At 36.0% G+C, this 23,926-nt stretch overlaps 2 protein-coding genes across 6 annotated transcripts in view; both read left to right on the top strand.

The window, feature by feature from the left end:
* The first annotated feature begins 595 nt into the window (after nt 1-595).
* LOC127658187 (putative protein TPRXL) lies at nt 596-10,160 on the top strand. Of its 3 annotated transcripts, none has more exons than XM_052147335.1 (9): nt 596-669; nt 4,097-4,160; nt 4,360-4,848; nt 4,938-4,975; nt 5,060-5,155; nt 5,290-5,452; nt 6,663-6,730; nt 6,839-6,937; nt 7,360-10,160. In XM_052147335.1, the coding sequence occupies exons 2-9, from the start codon at nt 4,097-4,099 to the stop codon at nt 7,609-7,611; spliced, it is 1,269 nt and encodes a 422-aa protein (XP_052003295.1). In that variant the 5' UTR covers nt 596-669; the 3' UTR covers nt 7,612-10,160. The 3 variants fall into 3 exon arrangements, with proteins under 3 accessions (XP_052003295.1, XP_052003293.1, XP_052003294.1); XM_052147333.1 differs by having other exon boundaries at nt 5,057-5,155; XM_052147334.1 differs by having other exon boundaries at nt 597-669; nt 5,057-5,155; nt 5,290-5,449.
* A 1,177-nt stretch (nt 10,161-11,337) lies between these two features.
* Nucleotides 11,338-23,926, top strand: part of inpp5b (inositol polyphosphate-5-phosphatase B) — a 48,184-nt gene continuing 35,595 nt past the window's right edge. Inside the window, exons 1-5 of one of the 3 annotated variants that reach the window (XM_052147117.1) lie at nt 11,338-11,767; nt 12,504-12,582; nt 14,049-14,146; nt 14,233-14,262; nt 14,379-14,489. In XM_052147117.1, coding sequence (XP_052003077.1) covers nt 11,710-11,767; nt 12,504-12,582; nt 14,049-14,146; nt 14,233-14,262; nt 14,379-14,489 — 376 coding nt within the window. In that variant the 5' untranslated portion in view covers nt 11,338-11,709. Of the gene's footprint in view, nt 11,768-12,503; nt 12,583-14,048; nt 14,147-14,232; nt 14,263-14,378; nt 14,490-21,963; nt 22,274-22,430; nt 22,575-23,926 lie in introns of those variants that run through there. The other 2 variants (XM_052147118.1, XM_052147119.1) reach the window with 2 other exon arrangements.

Genomic DNA, 23,926 nt, shown 5'->3' with positions numbered 1-23,926 from the left:
CACACTCATCACACTACAATTATCTAGAAATAAAAATAGCTTCCACTGGAAACCATAACCCTGAAATGAATGAACTGAGAGCTTGCAGGGCCTAAAACAACATGTCCTATAGAGATACAAATTTGAATCAGTGATTGAGCCGATTGATATCCGGGAAATTTTTGCCACAAAATGAAACCTATTCGCAGCACATTTGACCACTTAACAAACAATAAAAAAACTGCCCTTCTTATTAAGAGAACACAGGGAGTGCTGTGTGATAGCAGCACAATATGTGTCTGTCTGCCACAGAATGAGAGACAGTGAATGAACTGACCCGAGTCTGTGTCTCCATCATATTTTATTACGTCTCTTCCTTATAGTTTTCAAGTAATATATTTAATTTATTTTATTTAATGTGTAACTTAATTTGTATTATTTAACATTATCATTTTGTATTAATTTGTCAAGTATACATTGCATATTTAGTCTTTTTTTCTTATAATATTTACATTGTTTGCACTGTTTTGTTTGTATGCAACTGAAAGAGAGAGAGAGAGAGAGAGAGAGAGAGAGAGAGAGAGAGAGAGAGAGAGAGAGAGAGAGAGTGAGTCATATAGGCACTCTTAACACCATCAACTGCTGTTTACAACTCCAGTCTAATCCGTGCCTCCCCACCCTGCACTGAAGGTAAGCAGTTGTTCCAGATCAATACACATTTAGATGCTGTAAATGTATAAAATGTATTTTTAGATACATGTACCACTGTGGGCTTTAGGTGTATCTGGCAAATTCTCAATAGAGCAGGTTGCCATGTTTTCAAACCAGTGTTACCACAAGTAAATCATGAAGATTCAAGGTACTGCATATGATAGATATGGAAAATTGGAATGTTACATGTTTGTATTTAGTCCGAAAATACTCACTTAAATGTCTTTTGATATTTGCACGTGTATTATTTTTTTGGGAACTACAACTGTGCGAAAGATAATTGATTTCTTATATGTCAGCAGTTTAACAAAATGATAAAAATATATTTAGTCTGCTAAATGACTAGATGTAAATGTACACAGAATTTTTTATTATATTTAATAAATAAAAAGGTTTGTGATGTGCCGCATAGATGCTTTCAAACAAAGCTGGAACAGATCATTATAAATTCATCATCAGTTCTTTACATATTTAAGCATATTAACTATCATCACAGGCCGGATTCACAAAAATGTTCTTAAGAAAAAAAATAAGAAAGTTCTTAAGATATATTATAAGACGTTTGTAAGAACGTTCCTAAGTGCAATTCCTGAAAAATTCTTAAGAAATATAAAATATAACATATAATTTTCTTAAGAGCATCTTAACAAGCTTTGAGATTGTCTGATAAGCCTTGTCTAATAGCTTACAACAAATTCAACACTTCATCACTGGTAAATCGTAACAACATATGTATCTTTTAACTTTTTTTTAAATAGCAAGCACATCATGGTCATTTTTTTTAATGTGAAGTGCGTGAGATGTGTTAGTTTAGAATTTTCTTGCTGCTAACCATTTGATAACTTTTAATTTGACATGGAGGAAAAGAAAAGAAACAAAAAATTTAGAAGTCAAGAGGTTCTTGTTGAGGAAATTACTGAAAGGAAAAAGTTCTCCTTGGGAAGCTTGATAATTACGCTGCCTGCATGTGCTATCAGAAATTATCGTAAATACGAGTTTCACATGAACGACACCTCTAGATGTAATTACGTCTGGGAAATGGAGATAATTTTGATACCCGAGTTTCCGAGATGGGAGGAGTCGTAACCTTTCAACATTGTGGAGAAGTCTACAGTTTCTGTAGTTAATGACAGGTTTAATTCATTTGTCTAAATATTAATATCAAATTCCTGGCAACAAAACACTTTACATGTGACATACTCGTAATTACCACTTCAGAAGTGGAAAGTAGGATAATTCCGATAACACATGAAGGCAGCATTATATCACGATGTAAATTAGGAGGCGGGTAAATGGGAAAGGGTGGCGTAGGCTGCCTCTGCTGTGCCCAACCAGAGATTATTTAGCAGAGATGGGCCACTTCTGTTGAAATGAATGGGAGAAATTGGAATGCTCAACCAAAATGCCCCAGCGCCCAACTGTCAACAGATGTACATAGGAAGTCCTGCTTTAAAGATAAAAGAGCCAGTCACCTTTTAGATGCAGACATTACCTGTCAATCAACTTTGAAACGTGCATGTGCATTAGCTATACATGCTGGGAAAATTGCGTTTTTTTTGTGTAATATGAAGTAAAGAATCACAATTTATGATTCCAGTATTGTCAGATTTTATTGCTCATCTGAAATATGTTCTTTGATCATAATCTTGACCAGCTGAGATTTGGTCTTGCTCCATTCAAGTAGATAGAAGCTGCACTGGCATGACAGTAAATAGACACCTGATAGCTTTCCAAAGATAGCTGACAGTGAACTGACTTGCTAGAACGACATTGGCCCAACTGCAGTAGGGATGTAGATGGGGTGAAAAAGAAAGTCTCAACTTTCTAATGTTATAATTATTATGTTTATATGAACGTTAAAGATCATGGAGAAAGAGGGCTCTATGCAGCGCATCCATTTGAATTAGCATGATTGGTCACAACATTAAGAAGCTTCAAAACAACATTTATTGTTTGAATTGTGAGACCAAATGGTTTGAAAGCTGAAAATAAAAATAGCAATAATCACAAAACAGATATTAAGAAGGAAATAGTTGTTATGAAGAATTTTCTTCTTAAGAATGTTTTGTGAATCTGGCCCCAGATTTTAATTCATGAACAACGTATGTGTGTATGTGGGTTGACATGAAATACTTTTCAAAAGTAAAAACAGTTGACGTGCTGCAGTGTGGTGTTTCTAAAAAATGTGGTCAGTTATTTTAATCATTTTTGTGTATGCAGCTTTAATTACCTCACATTAATTGAGTGACTACATGAAAATTGTTTTTTAATTATTTTCACCACAGGACCATATAAACAACAAAAGTCAAGGCAAAAAGGTGACTTTAATTGGTGAAAAACTTGGCCAGTCATGGAATGTTCACTTTCCCTTATACATTTGTATACATTTGAATATTTATTTCAAATGAAATGAAATATTCAAAGTCTTGATATTCATTTAACAAAATAAAACAAAGTCCATGGACATGTTATGTTCCAATTGCTCAAATGATCAGTTTCAGCTTAAGACAATCAAAGTGCTCAAGTCAGAAAACAAAAACTGATCCTATCCAATACAGGATATGAGTACAGTGGAAAAAACAGTGGGAGAAAGACAATTTGGGAGAAACAATGTTTTCATACAGGACGTGGTTTCCATGGTAGTTTCCTAAAGGGGTTTTGCACTGCCTCACGGGGAAAGCGTGCTTTGCACTTATGCCCGTGGGACTCGCAGAGAACAAACAAGTTAATTGTGTGAGTGGGCAAGTGAGCATTTATGGTAACCATGGACCTGGTGTGTCTGCCAGTGAAATTGAACCAATGAACCAAGGATTGCGACTTCTGTGATGTAACTTTGATGTTTCAGTGTAATGCTTTCTGTTTCAAATTCAAATAATGTGGTAAAAAGAACCCATGTCAGCATAGTACTATTGCCTATTCTTTACTCTAACCAATTTAGGTGTGCTGCAGCTAAACAATTGGCACCTGTGCTCAGAGGTCATGGGAGGTTATATAAGTTCTGCTATGGCAATTATCAACAGGGCAGGGAAAAATTTACATTTTTCGGTGTTGCATTGCTTTCGGTGAAAATCTGTTCCCAATTTCATGGATGCAAACAGCATCATCATTAATCAACAGGAAAATGGAGTTTGCTGTATATGAGAGTAGAAACTAATGCTTGGCGTTGTCCTTTTCGCTGGTTTATGGAGCCATTAAACATGATAAATGAATTGGACTGATTGCTTGTTTGACTAAGTCATATGTATGCACAAAACCAAACCCTTTTGTGAAACCAACACCTTTAAACATTTATCATCATGACCTCTGAATGAATCATAGCGTGTTATATGTTTATACAGCCGGTGACATTCCTACTTTGTGAAAAACAAATGTACAGTGTGAGATAAACTAAATTTTGTTCTTTCAGATGGTGTCAGGAGATGTTTTTAGCACTTTCAGGAAAAGCAAGACTCTGAGATCTTGCATAAAAGGTTAGTTTTTAAACTGTTTCACGTGGTGGTACTGCATTAATGTCTGATGTGATTTTATTTGTTGTCCACAAATTTACAGATAGAAATCAGTAAGGCTTGCCAACACATTGATTCTGAGGCTTTTGTTCATGTATTTCTCCGCAGGGCATGATACACATGTAAATACAGTAAAACATTTTCTTTATCTTTTTTCCAACAGTCTTCCTGTTTTCTATATTACTGCAAATGAGTCTGCTCTCTAATGTGTTGGGGGACACATCGGATAACACAACTACTTCTTACAGCTCAATACTGACATCTATTTTAGTTCAAACCTCAACATCTCCAACCATGGGTCCAGACAGCTCAAGCACCTCCACTATAACAGGACAGGCCACACCAGCCTCTGAAATCACTGATACTAGCATGACTTCTGAAGCTTCCAGTTATACACTGAACACTTCACCAAACCCCTCACCGAACATCTCACCGAACCCCTCACTGAACACCTCACCGAACCCCTCACTGAACCCCTCACTGAACACCTCACCAAACACCTCACCGAACCCCTCACTGAACACCTCACCGAACCCCTCACTGAACACCTCACCGAACCCCTCATCAAACACCTCACCGAACCCCTCATCAAACACCTCACCAAACAGCAATACACCTACTGTTCCTTCAGATAGCACCAGTATGATCACAGGTATCCATCCATCCATCCAGTCAGTCAGTCAGTATTTATTTTATGTTAACAATGCCTAAATTGATCCCTGCATTGTATTTTGTCTATAGCTTCAAGCAATAGCTCATTAATGGGAAATGACACAGTGGTGAGTGCCGAGCAATTCATGTTTGCATAAAAACAATCTTAAAAGCATAAGGCTCTGTATTGCAACTTTGTTTATTTTTAGCAGCTCTCCTGTCCAGAATTTACTTGCACTACAAATTGTTACACCCAGTTCATGAATGAGATGGCAAATCTTTGCCCATCCAATGCTTACTCCTGCGAGGTCAGTCTACTGCACCGTCATTGCTCATTTAAATTTTTTTCCGAAGGGAACCTTGAGTGGTAAATAATCCAAGCAAATCAATTGTTGCAACTCATGATGATTAAATAGTTGCTTCTTGCTCTGTTGTCCTTCAGTTAACAAAACAGGACACAAGTTATTCTGTAAACTGCAGTGCCTCCTGTGGATTGTCCTGTGGGAATGCGACTCTCAATAATTGCTCTGTGGACTGTTGCAACACAACAAACTGCCTCAATACCACTCTGTTTGCCATGACTAATTCAGCCACTACAACAGGTAGTAGTATATGCAAGTAGTAGCATGTTATAATTTTACATTTAGTTTGCAGTCCTATTCTTATTCCGTTTGTCTTTTCAATTAAGTTTAATTTTTGGTAGTTTTCTCTAAGGCTGGGCAATAAAATGATCTTGATAAAAAAATAAAATCCTTGATAACAAAGAGAAACTTTTGAGTAATTTTCGATATTTAGCCTATGTTCTACAACTAGACGATCAGATTTGTGTCACTAAACATGCAAACATTTTGGCAAAGTGATACACACAATTAGCTAACTGAATCAGTCAGGATATCAGCCGGTTAGGAAGTACTAGCAGGCTACCGGCTACCTAGCCCTGCCGTCATCTGATCGTCATCTAAACCGGTAATGAGGCTAGTAGCCGCTAGCCAGTTATCCCAGTTTTCTACTGCAGTTTTAGTATTTTAGGACTGTCAAAGTTAATGCATTAACTGATATAATTTTAATTTCCAAATGCTGCCAAGTGTTATCACGATCTAGGGCCAATTTCGGGTTAATGAGGGTAAAAGTTAAACATTTTAGAATATTCTGTGTGTGTGTATGTATATATATATATATATATATATATATATATATATATATATATATATAAACCAATAATTAAATGTTAAAATATATTACAATTTACCATATTTCTTTATTTGACTTAAGTTAAAAAATATATTTTAGTTTCATTAAAAAAAAAATCTAATTATGCCTGTTTTATATTTATTTCAGTTAACATTTTTTTCCATTTGTTATTTGTGAGCAATAATAGCTCATTGCGTCTCACCCACTACTGCATACATTGCATGGATTCACACAATTGTTCTACCTTCACTCTAATCTTGACAAATCCAGATTATTCTAAATAATGGAGCATGTGCCAGTAGTAAGTATTTTGCATAAAACATGGAAAATTATCTTGATTATATATATATAAATCTTTTCTGTGCAACTTCACTCTCGTCTGAGCTCACGCACAGCAAGGCTTTTGAGGAAAGTCAAGTGTGCCATTCTCAAAACCAGCTGAAACACAGTCAACACCTTTTATACGGGCCTAGACTACATGCGATATGCTGAATTTTCATGCAGAACCAATGCCAGATCAAGCTATATTGTACATTATTTTTGTTAATCTGAAATAAGCAAGATTTAGTTCAACGTTGTGATGTTTGAATCTTGACTTGTTTTCTGTTTTCTTGCTATGAACAGCTACAACACAAGCCACTACTACAACCACAACCATTAAAGTCACAGTTGCAACAACTCAAGCAAATAACGTAAGGACGCATGCTGCAAATCTTCCCCCTGTATGGCAGAAATTTTCAGAGTATTCTGCCAGCTTTTGACTTATGTTGGTTTTCTTTGGTTTCTTAACTCCTGAAAAGGGCAAGAAGTGTCATAATTTCACTTGTAATGGGGTATCGTGTTTCACCGGCTTTACCAACACCATCATGATGTGTCCAATTACTCAAGATTACTGCATGGTAAGGTTTTTTTTATCTATACTATATAGTTTTGAAATCCATTAGTTAGGTTTAATGGCCCTAATGAGACTCTAGACAACATGATGTTATTGGTTAATATTATTTTTTCAACAGCCTTGATATCACCACAAAAGTTGTTTTTTATTGAACAATTTATGAAAAAAGAAGTCCATGTGATGTGGTTGTAACAAATGTGGGGGCTCGTCCGGGAGAATATTGCTGCAATATCCTGCAATGGTTTTTATACAGTGGATGTCACTACATGAGGTGTTGTGTGTGTATTAAGAGAATGAATAGGGTCAATATTGATTTCATGTTGTCTTTTAATCATCAGTACATTCAGTGATATTTAGAAGACAGAATAATATTATTTAATGCACAGTAATTTAAAGCTCAGCAACATATTTGCTTTCTTTTTGTAGCTAAAAAAGACAACTTCCACAAATGGAGAAACTTGGCAGGGCAGCTGCAGTACAGATTGCAGATTGCAGCAACCTTGCACAGCCTCAGTCATTCCCTGCTACTTGGAGTGCTGCAATGCCTCAACTACCAACTCCTGCCTCAAACTATCAGGTCAACTGAACATGCCCAGCTCCGCCACCAGGGGTACTCACTCTTCTGAACTGCTCATGGCCTCTTTACTGCTCCTTTTGATACTGAGAGGCCTTATTTGAGGGTAACAGTCACATTTATGAAGCAATTAAGGGAAGAGCCATTTTCAGTTTAGGAGTGTATCTGAGTGTGAATGTGTTTCAAAGCTGATTGTACTTCTTTTACTGTCATTTTTACATTATTTTTGATACAAGCAAATTAAAATGTGCATGTGTGATTCTAAATGTGTGAGGTAGAATGAGCATGCGTGTACACTGATCAGCCACAACATTAAAACCACATGCCTAATATTGTGCATTCTGAGATGCTAACAGAGGGGTTATCTGAGTTACCATGTACTTTGTCAGTTCGAGCCAGTCTGGTCATTCTCTGTTGACTTCTCTCATCAACAAGGCATTTCCGTTCACAGAACTGCCACTAACTGTTTTTTGTTTTTGGCACCATTCTGAGTAAATTCTAGAAACAGTTGTGTGTGAAAATCCCAGGAGATCAGCAGTTACAGAAATACTCAAACCAGCCCACGTGGAATCAACAATCATCCATGTGATTATCTAATCAGCCAATCATATGACAGCAGTACATTACATAAAATCAAGCAGATACGGGTCAGGAGCTTCAGTTAATGTTCACATTAACCATCAGAATGGGGATAAAATTTGATCTTAGTGATTTGGAGTGTGGCATGAATGTTGGTGCCAGATGGGCTGGTTTGAGTATTTCTGTAACTGCTGATCTCCTGGGATTCTTGTTGATAAGTTGTACCAGAGATCTGGTTCGAACTGATGAAGTCTATGGTAACTCAGATAACCAGTCTGTACAATTGTGGGAGAAGAATATCATCTCAAAATGCTATTCTGAGATGCGGGGTTGGCACTGTTTTGGCGGCACGAGGGGGACCTACATAATATAAGGCAGGTGGTTTTAATGTTGTGGCTGATCAGTGTACATGTTTATAGATGCCAAATTAGCTTCACCTCGTGCATCCTTAGAGAGTTATATAAAGTGAGAACATGCCTGTTGTTGGATTCCATATATCACAGAGTTGGACAGAACAAAGGAATATATTAACACTGTACCGACAAATAGGAGATTTGTAGTGAGTTGTGTATCTCTTTTAGCATTTGACTTTGAACTTTGATCAACTAGTTATCTGAAGCCTCTTTTCTTGCTCTCATTTTGTTTGGTGTCCTGATGTGCAATCAAAGGTTTTGTGCATTCTCAAAAACAAGACACTTTTCATTGTGGCACGCAAATTTATCATCTCTAATAAATGATTCAGAGCAGTCCAAAAGTCTGAGACCACATTAAAATGTTGTGATTGAAAATCTAATTTACACCTGGAAATAAAAAAAAGCTTAGGATTTAAAACAATGCAATGTTATGACATACAATTAATAATTAAGATTCTGCACTTTTTTTTTACAGGCTACTAATCAAATAAGCACATTTGTGGAAAAGTGATTTTTGTTTTATTAAATTAGAAAAATGCAAAATATGTATTTTTTGTTTACTATGGTCTCAAACTCTAGTGGCTATATACTTAAAATACTTCTGAGATTTCCCATGAGTCTTGGAATCCAAATTCTGATATTTCATAATTTTATGACAGCAATAACAAATTGGTTGTCCAATCAGGCAGATTTGTGTCAAGTGTGTCACCCTGTGTACACTCAAAATAATATGTACAAAGAAGTTAATGCCAATTAAATAAAGGAGTATGCGCTTTATGCATCTAAATAGATATTTGACAATTTTAATATTTTTAATACATTTATAAATGACATAGACATTTATAATACTGGACACACGGAAGCGTATAAATAGCTAGACTCAAAAACAAAAGCTTTATTTTTGCAGAGAACCATGTTTATTGAAATATAAGTGTACAGATATGTGAGAATTATCGAATTTTATTAAAGAACTAGTGATCTGTCTATTGCATGTTCAGATACTAATTTCCATTGAAACTAGAAGCTATTTTCAAAATATTATCATTGATCATATAATAAAGGTTGTTATTAGGTTTACAGAATGTGTATTGCTCTGCAATGCTTTAATCTGTAAATAATGAAATAATAATATATAGTCACATGAGATGGTAATCAGCTTCAACTTTATAAATGCAACAGATGTGAATAATTGCTTTTAAATTATTAAATAAATGCTTTATCTTCTCAGGAACCAGTCTAGCATTTATTTGAATGTGCGCTTGTATATTTTGTTGTGTTTTACAGTCTCCTACAAAATGTACTACATACGTTGAACTTGAACTACTGTATGAGCTTTCCTTGGATATGGAGACTCAGGAATTTAGTATTCAGATGGGTGAAACAATACGTTTTAAGAACATGGAGGAATCATTCATATTTTTTAAAATGTAGTATATAATTCAGGAATTCAATGAATATGTTAAGAAATATCATACTATCCCTAACCCTAAATATATGCAGTATACATTTTTCAGCAGTTTAAAACACCCCTTTTAGGGCAGAAGAAAATCTGGATGTTTTTTACTGCATGTGAACTACAATGTTCAGAATGGAATACTAGCATTCTGCTCTGTGAACTGTATACAGTCTACCATTTGTTTTTAAATATGATGTGAAACAGTATGCCACGATAAACATATCACACATTAAAAGCTGCAATGTTGTCATATGACCTAATCACATTTCATATGACTGGTGTCGTTATCATCTGGAGGGAAAAAGTCATTATTTTACATGTTTACTTACATTTTGTGTAAAGATGTCTTAAAGGAATAGTTCACCCAAAAATGACAATTATCTCACCCTCATGCCATCCCAGAAGTTTAAGAATTTTTTTCTTTTTTTTATAGGTCCATAAAATGCAAGTGAATATGGTGATCAAAACTTTGAAAATGCAAAAAGCACATAAAGGCAGCATAAAAGTAATCAATGCAACATTATTCCATATTCTTCTAAAAATCTTAATTTGTGTTGACAAGAAAGAAAGTTATAAACATCTGGGATGGCATGAGGGTGAACTATTCCTTTACCATTTGGCAGTCTGATTTAATAATGAGTCAAGAATGAGATGTTAAAAATTGTGTCTGATATTACTTTGAGTTCATTCGTCACTCTGGATTTGGACTGTATCTCACGCAGTGTGCACTTTGGTACTGTATACTTCAAATGTGGTAGTAAATTTCCAAATGTGGTAAATCATCAGGGTATTTAATTTATATGAAAATATTATATACAATGCCCATTGCATAGGTTACTATACACTACATAAATATTAATAGTATAATTAACAATTAATTATATAATCATGATAATTAATCAGAATTCATAGTAATTTCATTTGCATTGATTCATTTGGCCGACATTTTTATCCAAAGAAACTTACAGTGCATATAATTATCTTTTTTTTTTATTTTCTTTTTTTAGCAGTTGTTAGTTTGTCAAATATGGTAATATATTATATATATAATATACAGTTCCATTATGGAGATAGATACTGAGATTAAGTGAATTGTATTCAGATGGTCATGTGATCCAAACATGGCAGTCTCCATGAGGGGACCTCATAAAACATATTTTACAACAGTATAAAACAGCTTTAATATGATTACTGAGTCTACATCTCAAGTGAGTTTTCATTCATGATTTTATATATATATGTTTCGAAATCTTTATTCGTTTATTTCGTACTTGTTGTAATGACGACTGAGTGCACATTTAAGTGAAAACGTGAATTCACTTGTATTGCGCCATCTAGTGTCGAGCAGATCTGAGTGCGCATGTCTGAGTTGTGGGTGGGATTTAAGACCATCCAAATTTACTTCTGCTTGTAACAGTCTCTGACGCCTGGGGAAAAATAACTCTTCTGAAGAAGAACATTAGAACAAACACGTATCTGACCGGATCACAATGAACTTAGCTGCTGGTGTAATAACAAATGATTTGAGTTTGTACACGGTACTGTAGACGAACTTCTAAGTGAACGAACTCTTGACTCTGCTGCGTGGCATTGAGGACGGTGATTCGGGAAGTGTCACGTGGACCTGGACGGCGCAACCAGGGCAGGAAGACACTTCAGACCGTTATTCAGGACACTTTAAACGACTGCTGGGGAATGCAGATGAAAAGTAATCACATGAGAAAGCATCGGCTACAGATTAACTCAGAATAATAATGGATCAGTCCGTGGCAATTCAAGAGACTTTGACTGAAGGGGAAAACTGCATCATAGTATCCTTTCAACAATCTTCTGAAACCACTATTGCATGGCAAACATGTCAGTCTATTCAAATCAACTGCGTTTTTGTTGTAAAGTTTAAGTTTAAGACTTACGAATGTTTGCACGTCTCTGAATATAGACTGAGCCATGCAGACCAGTAAGCAACTGTTATGAGCAACACACAGTCTGTTGTGCACATTTGACTAAGCATATGCTTGTTTTTTCCTGTCATTTTAGTGCATGCCCAGTTTTATTGGAAAAAGAAAATTTCAGAGCGTCATTCGGCAGATGTCCACTAGATGTCTCCAGATGTTTCAAATGGCTGTTCTTGTGTAAAGTAAACACGAGAGATCTGAATTATGATTATTATTTCAAATATACAAACCAATTCAGACTTTCAACATAGGCATTACGAATACAAACTAAAACACATAAATTAAAGTTGATTTAACAAAAACAGTTTTTCTGTCTTTTATAGAACATTTTATAGACTAAAAAAAAAATGACAAGGGCTGTTTAGAAATGGGCACATTGGGTTTTAAATCATCCCACTTTTACTCTGATGAATATAATATTTTCCTAATAAAAACAAATACAGTTTACTCTTTGAAATGTCATGTTTATTTGAGTGAAGTAAAACTGTTGAGATATTGAGGGCAAAATTATTTTTCAAACTCAGAAATAATATTGGTAGATTTTATTAATTGTTGCAATAGAAATGTAGATTTCCTTAACATCTGTAAACATGCTGTGGATTGTGTCTCACTGCGGGATGATGTGAGGGAGAACAGACTGATGGGACTGGTGGAGCAAAACAAGGAACATGCGTGAGTTTATAGACTTTTAATAACTTAATATCGCTAACAAATGTTACTACATTCCCCATTCACATCCATTGTAAGTGCCTCACTGTAACCCAGAATTATTATTATTATTTGTTTTAAATATTTTTTTGTGGTAATCTATATTATGCCGTAAATGCTGACGATTGACTTGAACTTGTACTGAACCCAGAATATTCCTTTAGTGATTATTATTGTTAATGTTATTTGAAAGTGTTACTAAGTTTTAAAAATAGCATATGTTATAAAGTACATAGTATATTATATTATTCTTCCTCAATCGAGTCTATGGTAGCCCATAGAACCATACATAGGAATGTTATGAAACATGGCACACTGACAGAGAAGACTCTCAAATGTATTTATACTCATACTCTCTAGCTCCACCAACAGTTCAAAGTTTTACTTAAGTTTCGATCAGTAACTTTTGTCAGTAAGTCCTAGAAACAAAATGCTTTTTTTTTCTGTCCGATTCCTTGGGTCATGAGAAATATCGCATAGATTTTCAGCTCTGCGGACTCGATTTTCCGCCATTACGCATTTTCAGAAAAACATACTTTTTCAAACTCCTCCTAGTCCGAATGTCCAATACTCTCAAAATTTAGCACGTAACGTCTAGAGACACTCATGATCAAAAGTTAGGTGATTTTTATATAATTCTCGTATAAATCTTCAACGAAAAGTTGCGAACATGCCAAAATGGACGTGAGACTGTATCTTCGCAACGCTTTAGCGTATTGACAGGAAACTTGGTTTATATCATCACGAGCATGACTTGAGGGTAACTGCAACATTTCTACACAATGCCACCTGGTGGTCTGGAGATATGAAAAATATATATTTTTGCTTAAAAGTTCTGAATAATTTGGCCTAAAATTTCTTTAGATGCCGATTATTTGGCATACTTCCTGTTCGATATTTAGAGTTTTACAACAAAACATACTTTCCCAAACTCCTCCTCGACTGTTTTTTCAATTCGCTCAAAAAATTTTGTGTATCATTTAGGGACACTGCTGACAAAAGTTTATTAAAAGCTTTTTGATAAACCACACCGTTCATGAAAAACACTTCAACAAATTAGACTGCACGCACACCCAAATTGATACAAGGCTGTAACTAGGCAATGCTTTAGCATATTGAAATGAAACTTACAATATGTCATCACAATTTTTGCTTATAACCTCTGAAGAGTTTGGCCTAAAATCATGAGAGATTCCTTTCGACATATAGAGTCAAGTGATACCCAATTTTCCTATGTCGGCCATATTGAAAAATTGGCCATTTTGAATTTTGTCTTAATTTGTCATTCTGTCTTGCATCTTATTTGTGTTCAACAGAAGAAAGATATGAAGGTGAGTACGATGACAAAATTGATTCAGGCAGTTTCATTGAATCTGCTTCATGATTTTGTACACTGATGTAGTCCTTCATCTTGTTCTGTTCTCCTCCAGGTTATTCATGTACTCCCACAGAAGAATGGCCATCACTGGTGATGATGTCACACTGGATGAAATCATTCCCATTTCTTATGACTTTTCAGTTGTTGAAGGTGAGACTTTAGCAAATACACACTGGAAGATTGTTTTCCTTCATTCCACAATGCTTTCATGAAGATTGTATCTGGTATCTTCACAGTTTCATCTCCGGATGAGCTTGCTGTAGTCGGTGAGTGTTGATGGTGTTTCCTGCCTCGTGTGTGAAGAGCTAAAATCACTGCATAAACTTTCAAAAACTTTTTTTATTGGCTGATTTTTAATTTTATTTTATTTGCTACCACATAGGTGCAGATACTCGGGTGCGAGTTACATTTTTTGATGAGGAGTTGGAGCTAAGTTTACCTTTTGGCTCTCACACACGTCTGTTCCTCAGTGAAGTCACTAAAGCATGGAGTGGTAAGACACACCCTCTCATTTCATTTGTTTTTCATTAAACAGTTAAGGCCATACTATAGGTATGTTTTCACAACACCATGTTCTGTCACTCATATTCTAAGATGATCATGTTCAGTGTGTATGGTAAACAACATGCCCACTGTCATGCCGGTTTAGTGAAGCAGAAATGGTGGGTTGGTTGAACAACATTGGTTTATGGAGACCCAAACCGGCAAAGATAATAAATAAATAAATAAATAAATTTATAAGAAAATAAATAATGTCTTGATAAAACAAATATAATTAGTTATTAATTAAATTGATTCCTGAATTTATTATCGTATGACTTTTTTTCTTTATTATTTTCTGTATTTATTTTTATTTTTTATTTTAAATTTTATTTATGTATTTATTTGTTTTGCATTGTTTTTATTTATGTGTTAATTTATTTTTATATTTATTTATTCCCACATATATTTATTTCCATATTTATATATTCCCATATATATTTATTTATTTATACATGTATTTATTTTTACTTCTCTGTGTGCAACATGGAAATGAGGGAGGCGGTCCTTGCGGAGCTCCAGTGCATCATTGGTTGAGAGCTCAGTAGTACTTATCGGAAGCAAATAAGATGGACATCCTACCTTAACACCCTCTGACTCGCACAGATTTTGGGACACATTTTGCAACGAGTCTTACAATTCAGGATGTGCTTCGACATTCATACCGGCATACAGCTCTCCTAAAACATCAATAAGCACCTCTACTCTAAATGAAACATAGTCATTTGATGCATGTTTGCTTCGCTAAGTTGCGCAACTATCTAAATATACAGGTGAAACTCGAAAAATTAGAATATCGTGCAAAAGTTCATTAATTTCAGTAATTCAACTTAAAAGGTGAAACTAATATATTATATAGACTCATTACAAGCAAAGTAAGATATTTCAAGCCTTTATTTGATATAATTTTTATGATTATGGCTTACTGCTTATGAAAACGCCAAATTCAGAATCTCAGAAAATTAGAATATTGTGAAAAGGTTCAGTATTGTAGGCTCAAAGTGTCACTCTCTAATCAGCTAAACACCTGCAAAGGGTTCCTGAGCCTTTAAATGGTCTCTCAGTCTGGTTCAGTTGAATTCACAATCATGGGGAAGACTGCTGACCTGACAGTTGTGCAGAAAACCATCATTGACACCCTCCACAAGGAGGGAAAGCCTCAAAAGGTAATTGCAAAAGAAGTTGGATGTTCTCAAAGTGCTGTATCAAAGCACATTAATAGAAAGTTAAGTGGAAGGGAAAAGTGTGGAAGAAAAAGGTGCACAAGCAGCAGGGATGACCGTAGCCTGGAGAGGATTGTCAGGAAAAGGCCATTCAAATGTGTGGGGGAGCTTCACAAGGAGTGGACTGAGGCTGGAGTTACTGCATCAAGAGCCACCACACACAGACGGGTCCTGGACATGGGCTTCAAATGTCAAACGTCTTACCTGGGCTAAAGAAAAAAAGAACTGGTCTGTTGCTCAGTGGTCCAAAGTCCTCTTTTCTGATGAGAGCAAATTTTGCATCTCATTTGGAAACCAAGGTCCCAGAGTCTGGAGGAAGAATGGAGAGGCACACAATCCAAGATGCTTGAAGTCCAGTGTGAAGTTTCCACAGTCTGTGTTGGTTTGGGGAGCCATGTCATCGGCTGGTGTTGGTCCACTGTGCTTTATTAAGTCCAGAGTTAAAGCAGCCGTCTACCGGGACATTTTAGAGCACTTCATGCTTCCTTCAGCAGACAAGCTTTATGGAGATGCTGACTTCATTTTCCAGTAGGACTTGGCACCTGCCCACATTGCCAAAAGTACCAAAACCTGGTTCAGTGACCATGGTATTACTGTGCTTGATTGGCCAGCAAACTCGCCTGACCTGAACCCCATAGAGGATCTATGGGGCATTGCCAAGAGAAAGATGAGAGTCATGAGACCAAACAATGCAGAAGAGCTGAAGGCCGCTATTGAAGCATCTTGGTCTTCCATAACACCTCAGCAGTGCCACAGGCTGATAGCATCCATGCCACGCCGCATTGAGGCAGTAATTAATGCAAAAGGGGCCCAAACCAAGTACTGAGTACATATGCATGATTATACTTTTCAGAGGGCCGACATTTCTGTATTTAAAATCCTTTTTTTTATTGATTTCATGTAATATTCTAATTTTCTGAGATTCTGAATTTGGGGTTTTCATAAGCTGTAAGCCATAATCATAAAAATTATATCAAATAAAGGCTTGAAATATCTTACTTTGCTTGTAATGAGTCTATATAATATATTAGTTTCACCTTTTAAGTTGAATTACTGAAATTAATGAACTTTTGCACAATATTCTAATTTTTCGAGTTTCACCTGTATGTGAAGCGTGAGCTACATTTTAATTTTTAATTTTTACTAATGCTACACGAGATTTGGCTATGACCTGACATCACATCAAAACAAGTCAAGAGTAATCGAGCACACGCTTCAGCCTACATAATTATCATACAAGAGACAGAAATGTAAGAATAAATACAAAAATAAATAAATGTGGGAATATTTAAATATGGAAATAAATACATGTGGGAATAAATAAATATACAAATAATATTTATTTAATATTAAAATACATTTATTCCTTTATTTATTTTCTTATTATTACATTTATATATTTATTATTTTTGTAGGTTTCGTCCTCCTACTGAAATTAATGAGCGAAATTAAAATTCTCTGGTCAAAAAGTAAGGAGTAATGGACATTCAGCTGGTCATTATAGCAAAATAAACATATAGTGGCAAATTATTTTAAGAGTTTTATGATAATGACCAGCTGACATCATGTGGCAATTAGCAAAATAAATAAAAAATGGACTTGAAATATTGATTTGAGTTGAAATAATTTTATTAGTGAGCAGGAGAGTGTGGAGTGATACAAGAGACATGCAATTAGCACAGCTTTGTAGGAAATTGGTTGTCTAGGACAACGGTCAATTATAAAGATATAGCGGTCATTATAGGAAATATTTGATGATTGACCAATCAGAATTACGAGCGGTGCAAAAGAGTGCCAGAAAATTTTTTATTCAGCTGTCTTGGTTCCGGACATGTTTTTCCCACATAATAATTTCTTCAGAAAGGACTCCTTCATTAAAGAGGTGTAAGCCATGAACCAAACAAATCAGCTCTGAGGGGAATCGCAATATCACAAACTTTTTTCTTGATTTTAAGCAAATCAGTTATTTAATAGAAATTAATATGGATGTATATATGAACACTTGCAGCCAAAAGTTTGGAATAATATACAGATTTTGCTCTTATGGAAATAAATTGGTACTTTTATTCACCAAAGTGGCCTTCAACTGATCACAATGTATATTCAGGACATTAATAACATGAAAAATTACTATTACAATATGACTTCAACTACTTCAGAGTTCTCATCAAAAAATCCTCCATGTGCAGCAATGACAGCTTTGTAGATCCTTGTTATTCTAGCTGTCAGTTTGTCAAAGACAATGTTCAGCTTAATTTAATGAACCAAATAGTTTTCAACTGTGTTTGATATAATGGCAAGTGATTTGCTAGTACCAAATGATCAGTTTAGCATGATTACTCAAGGATAAGGTGTTGGAGTGATGGCTGTCTAGATTTGATCAAAAATGACTTTTTTCAAATAGTGATGGTGCTGATTTTTACATCAGTAATGTCCTGACTATACTCTGTGATCAGTTGAATGCCACTTGGTTAATTAAAGTACCAATTTCTTTCCATAAGAGCAAAATCTGTACAATATTCCAAACTTTTGGCTGCCAGTGTATATACACTCACCTAAAGGATTATTAGGAACACATACTAATACTGTGTTTGACCCCCTTTCGCCTTCAGAACTGCCTTAATTCTACGTGGCATTGATTCAACAAGGTGCTGAAAGCATTCTTTAGAAATGTTAGCCCATATTGATAGGATAGCATCTTGCAGTTGATGGAGATTTGTGGGATGCACATTCAGGGCACGAAGCTCCCGTTCCACCACATCCCAAAGATGCTCTATTGGGTTGAGATCTGGTGACTGTGGGGGCCATTTTAGTACAGTGAACTCATTGTCATGTTCAAGAAACCAATTTGAAATGATTCGAGCTTTGTGACATGGTGCATTATCCTGCTGGAAGTAGCCATCAGAGGATGGGTACATGGTGGCCAAAAAGGGATGGACATGGTCAGAAACAATGCTCAGGTAGGCCGTGGCATTTAAACGATGCCCAATTGGCACTAAGGGGCCTAGAGTGTGCCAAGAAAACATCCCCCACACCATTACACCACCACCACCAGCCTGCACAGTGGTAACAAGGCATGATGGATCCATGTTCTCATCCTGTTTACGCCAAATTCTGACTCTACCATCTGAATGTCTCAACAGAAATCGAGACTCATCAGACCAGGCAACATTTTTCCAGTCTTCAACTGTCCAATTTTGGTGAGCTCTTGCAAATTGTAGCCTCTTTTTCCTATTTGTAGTGGAGATAAGTGGTACCCGGTGGGGTCTTCTGCTGTTGTAGCCCATTCGCCTCAAGGTTGTGCGTGTTGTGTGTTCACAAATGCTTTGCTGCATACCTCGGTTGTAATGACTGGTTATTTCAGGCAAAGTTGCTCTTCTATCAGCTTGAATCAGTCGGCCCATTCTCCTCTGACCTCTAGCATCAACAAGGCATTTTCGCCCACAGGACTGCCGCATACTGGATGTTTTTCCCTTTTCACACCATTCTTTGTAAACCCTAGAAATGGTTGTGCGTGAAAATCCCAGTAACTGAGCAGATTGTGAAATACTCAGACCAGCCCGTCTGGCACCAACAACCATGCCACGCTCAAAATTGCTTAAATCACCTTTCTTTCCCATTCTGACATTCAGTTTGGAGTTCAGGAGATTGTCTTGACCAGGACCACACCCCTAAATGCATTGAAGCAACTGCCATGTGATTGGTTGATTAGATAATTGCATTAATGAGAAATTGAACAGGTGTTGCTAATAATCCTTTAGGTGAGCGTATTCAAAGGCCTGTATAGTATACTGTAAAATTGAACTTTTATATAATGAGATATATAATTAGAATGAAGTTGATTAAACTAAGAAAGTCAAGTTTACTTAATTTCTTATTATAAATATTTACATAAAATTATAAAAGAGTTTAAAATAGAATCATTCGCACTAGTGAATCCCACTGTATATTTTCAAGAAAACATAAAAACTTTCCCCATAAGAAAAACACAAACACACAAGATAATGCTGAATTAAAAAAATTCACTTATATGAGTACACATATAAAGACAATTTAAAGCGTGTTAGTCAAGTGGTCTTTTGATCTTGAGTGTTAGGTCTATGATATATCGATCCTATGATGTTGCTTTTGATGCAAATGGTGTGGTTGTACAGCTTTGTAATAAACTAAGAACAATTGCTACTGCATATCAGTGGATTTGGGAAATGGGTGTGCAGTGGATTCCATGTTTTGCATTTTCTATGCATCAGAGATCGGACCGCGGAGCACAGAACTGGAATGAGTGTCTGTATGCAGGGCGTGCAGTCTCGTGCCACTCTGGAATATCTTGCCTTTACCAGCGTCTGCAACTGACTAGAGCTAAACATAATGAACTTGAAAGGTTAAGCAAGTAGCTAAATGGAGCTGGAATGTTTGAAATGGATCAAACAAAATGTGTGAAATGGGCACGTGATAAGATGCGCAGATTGATGGTCTCAGACACGGAGGCAACTGAGATTGTCTAAACTGAGAGTGTCTAAACACCTGGAGGGCTGAAGCAATGCAGAGTTTAGTTCCAGCCCTGCTCCAAAATGCCTCCTTGTAATCTACAAGCACTCCTGAAGACCTTGATTAGCTGCTTCAGGTGTGTTTAATTAGGGTTGGAGCTAAACTCTGCTGGACTGTGGCCCTCCAGGAACAGAGTTTGTCACCCCTGCATTAAAGTAGGGCACGGCGAGAAGACGCTCGTAACAGTCAACGAAAAGTACAACTTAAGCCAAGAAATGCTCGCGCTGGTCCGGTTATGGACTGCGGTGGGTTTTGTGGAGTTATTTCGATCTGACCGCTGTTTAGTGTAATAGTCCTCATGTCTATTTCCCGAGTGCTGTTGAAGTCTCGCGTCTGCGGAACAGCTGTTTCATCCATGAAGAGTTTGAATTCTCCGCTGTAATGCCAGCTCATGCGTGAGGCAGCACTGCGATTAGATGGAAGCGTTCCTTCTCATGAATAACGTGAGAAAACTCTCAGAATCCAGTGACTTAGATACGCGCTATCCTACTAATAATAGCTCAAGAGTTTACGCATTTACTTCATTTTTGTGACGTTCCTTCAACTTTCGTTTTCAAACCGGAAGAACGAAATGGCTCAATAAAACGCTTTCCCTTAACAACAAACATAGTAAGTGCTATCGTTGTTTTCAGTGGTGTGCAACCTGTACTTATGTGTTCACAACCCAGAAAATATGTTTTGGGGTTTCATGACACGTTATAGGTGAATTAGCCACGCCCCCTCATTCCATAATCCCGCCCTCCAAATATATTTTTAACCTAAACTGAGCACAACAGCAGCGTTTGTTCCTGTGGGTCAAATTCAACAGTGGCACTGTAGCGTCCTCATCTGACAAACATTATGAATGAGGATTATATATATGCACACACACACACTGTATATAGTGGAACCAAGAAGTACAGTATTTGGACATTTAAATTGCCATTGCATTTGCCTTGAAAATTTTATTTTAAAGAAATGTTGAAAATTGAAAGATTTGCTTGCAGATGACACCTGGTTTAATATTTTTGCATCAAATGCATTAAAAAAACTAGCAGAACGTATTTAACTTTAATTTGAAGCTTAATTTAAGTTTTAAGTTTCCACATACTATTTGAGCCACTGTTTATGTGCTTCTGAGAAGGAAAACACTTCCTAAAACTCACAAGCTGATCTTAACAAGGGGGCTGAGAATGTGTATTTTCTTTCATGCTAAATGACCTATTACTTAGCAGGAGATTCACATGGGAGTGATGCAAAAGAAAACTAAAAGAAAACTTTTCAATGACCTCATCCATAACAGACCTGCCAAACACGTTTTACTGTGGGTTTTCGCATCTAGTGATGAGAACATGTTAACAAATGCTGAAACTCATTCACAGATCTGCTTGAAAGTGAAAGATAGATGTCGATTGATCTGCTCTGTCATTCATTTACCTTAGATTTATGATGGTACTTTGGAAATCGTTATGTAAAGTATTTGCATGGAAGCCATGCAGCCTCCATTTTTCTTGGTGAACTAAACTGAAATAGTCTTTTGGTTTTTCAGACTGGAAACAAAAGGTAATGCCAGTGAGCTCAACACTCAGACAACAGTCAGATTTAGCATGTAAACGTAAAGGAAGGAGAGATTGTAAACAGGATTGCAGAATTGAAGCGTGTATGAGGCGGAGTTTGGGAGGAAGTAAGTCTTAGGTTGTCTTCTGCGGTTGTCAGTTTGTGGTTACTAGCAGTGCAGAATGAGAAGTTAACTTTTTTCAACTGATTGAGGATCTACAGTACTTTATTTTTATTTGAAATAATTTCATTTGAAGGATCAAACCAAAGTCAAACACATCAATATTTAGCGTTTGGGAATCTGAGAGGAAATATGTTTTTACTAAGAAGTATTTGACACACGCTGTGAGGGCCCATCATTGAGTGATGGCGAATATCAGGCTCCCGGCAGATATGATAATTAACAAGAAAAAATGGAGGAGTATTCAAGGTAAGCAGCACCATGGTCATATTGACACCATTTAAACAAAGGGAAGTTACATTATGAATGATGAGTGTATTCAGCGGTGGGTGTTCTTGTGGTTGTTGTGAGAGAGATAAAATACCAGTGAAGAAAAGAAGAACTGATACACTTCCCCTTTACTCTTCTCAGAACATGCAGAATATAATTGATGCGACAGCACTAAGCTATTGTAGATGTTCATAGAAATGTGTTTTATTCTGAAACTGGAGCTATCTGTCTGCAGGAGTGATTTAAAGTGAGTCATGTACATGCCTGCTGGAGATGAGAGGTACAGTATACACTTAAATAAACACTGAAATTATTTTAATTGAATAATGGTTTATGCCCAGGGTTCTTTTAACCATGGACACCTGATGTGAATTTTGCAGAGGGTCTGTGGACAGAAACATAAAACATGCAGGGTTTTATTTAAAAATTATATATTTCTTAATGTAAAATATTTGTTTATTTATAAATGGTTCATTATTGATATGCTAAGCAGTAAAAAAGTAATGTTGAGTGTTTCTTCAACTTTGGGCACTTTTAGCACTGTGGACTTGTAAAGTCTCGTAAAAAAATAATAATAATAAATTACACTTTAAAAGTGTTTGTCCATTCATCACAGGAGGTTTATGTCATTTTTATCTCTTTCTTTTTTTTTCCTAGTGAAAAAAGACATTAAAATTCCCACCATAGTGTCATTTCCAGCACATCTCAAATTCTGTATTGTGTTTACATTTACATTTATGCATTTGGCAGACGCTTTTATCCAAAGCGACTTACAGTGCACTTATTACAGGGACAATCCCCCCGGAGCAACCTGGAGTTAAGTGACTTGCTCAAGGACACAATGGTGGTGGCTGTGGGGCTCGAACCAGTGACCTTCTGATTAACAGATATGTGCTTTAGCCCACAACACCACCACCACTCACGTTTAATAGAATTCTGTGCTGGAAATGATGCTGTTGGATATTTATTTATTTTTTTAAATAAAATGACTTGCTCCTCTGCTTCACTAAGGCTTATTTCAACATTTTATGCATCCTAAATACACTCAATTAAATAATATTTTTGCCTAATTTGGCAAAATTGCAGCTTGATCAGAATTCGAAAATTATGCTTAATCAAATTATTCTGTTCACAGGTAATAGTTACCTTGATTTTTCTTTGTTTTTCTCAAACATCACTTGTGTAATATTTCATATCAAGCATGCTCTTCATTGACAACTAACATTTGGAAAAACTTTATTAGGGGCAAAATTGATTGCCATGGTGGAAATGACGGCGCAACTGTGGGACAGTCATACTTTTTGAAAAATGTGTAGAAATATTTTCCACTCAATAATAATTTGGTGTTTATTTTATGAGTTTGTTTATTTCACTTTATAAAGTTTTTAGTATGCAATTTTTGTATTATTCATGAATTAAACAAAGAAAAGCAAAACATATATAAACAGAATCAATACTTAACCCCCACTCTTACCCACAAATGTCTGAGACCAAATGCATAATAATAAAACACAATCTTGGGTAGCCCTAGCCCACCTTTGTCAATCAGCCTATGCAACTTACTGAAATGTAATCTTGGACGCTTACCATTCCAAATAAAGGACTTCGCTATGCTATCAAATTGCTTGAAAA

Source organism: Xyrauchen texanus, chromosome 17 (assembly GCF_025860055.1).
Source record: "Xyrauchen texanus isolate HMW12.3.18 chromosome 17, RBS_HiC_50CHRs, whole genome shotgun sequence".
In the NCBI taxonomy this organism is placed as follows: Eukaryota; Metazoa; Chordata; class Actinopteri; order Cypriniformes; family Catostomidae; genus Xyrauchen; species Xyrauchen texanus.
This window is presented reverse-complemented; position numbering and strand designations above follow the sequence as displayed.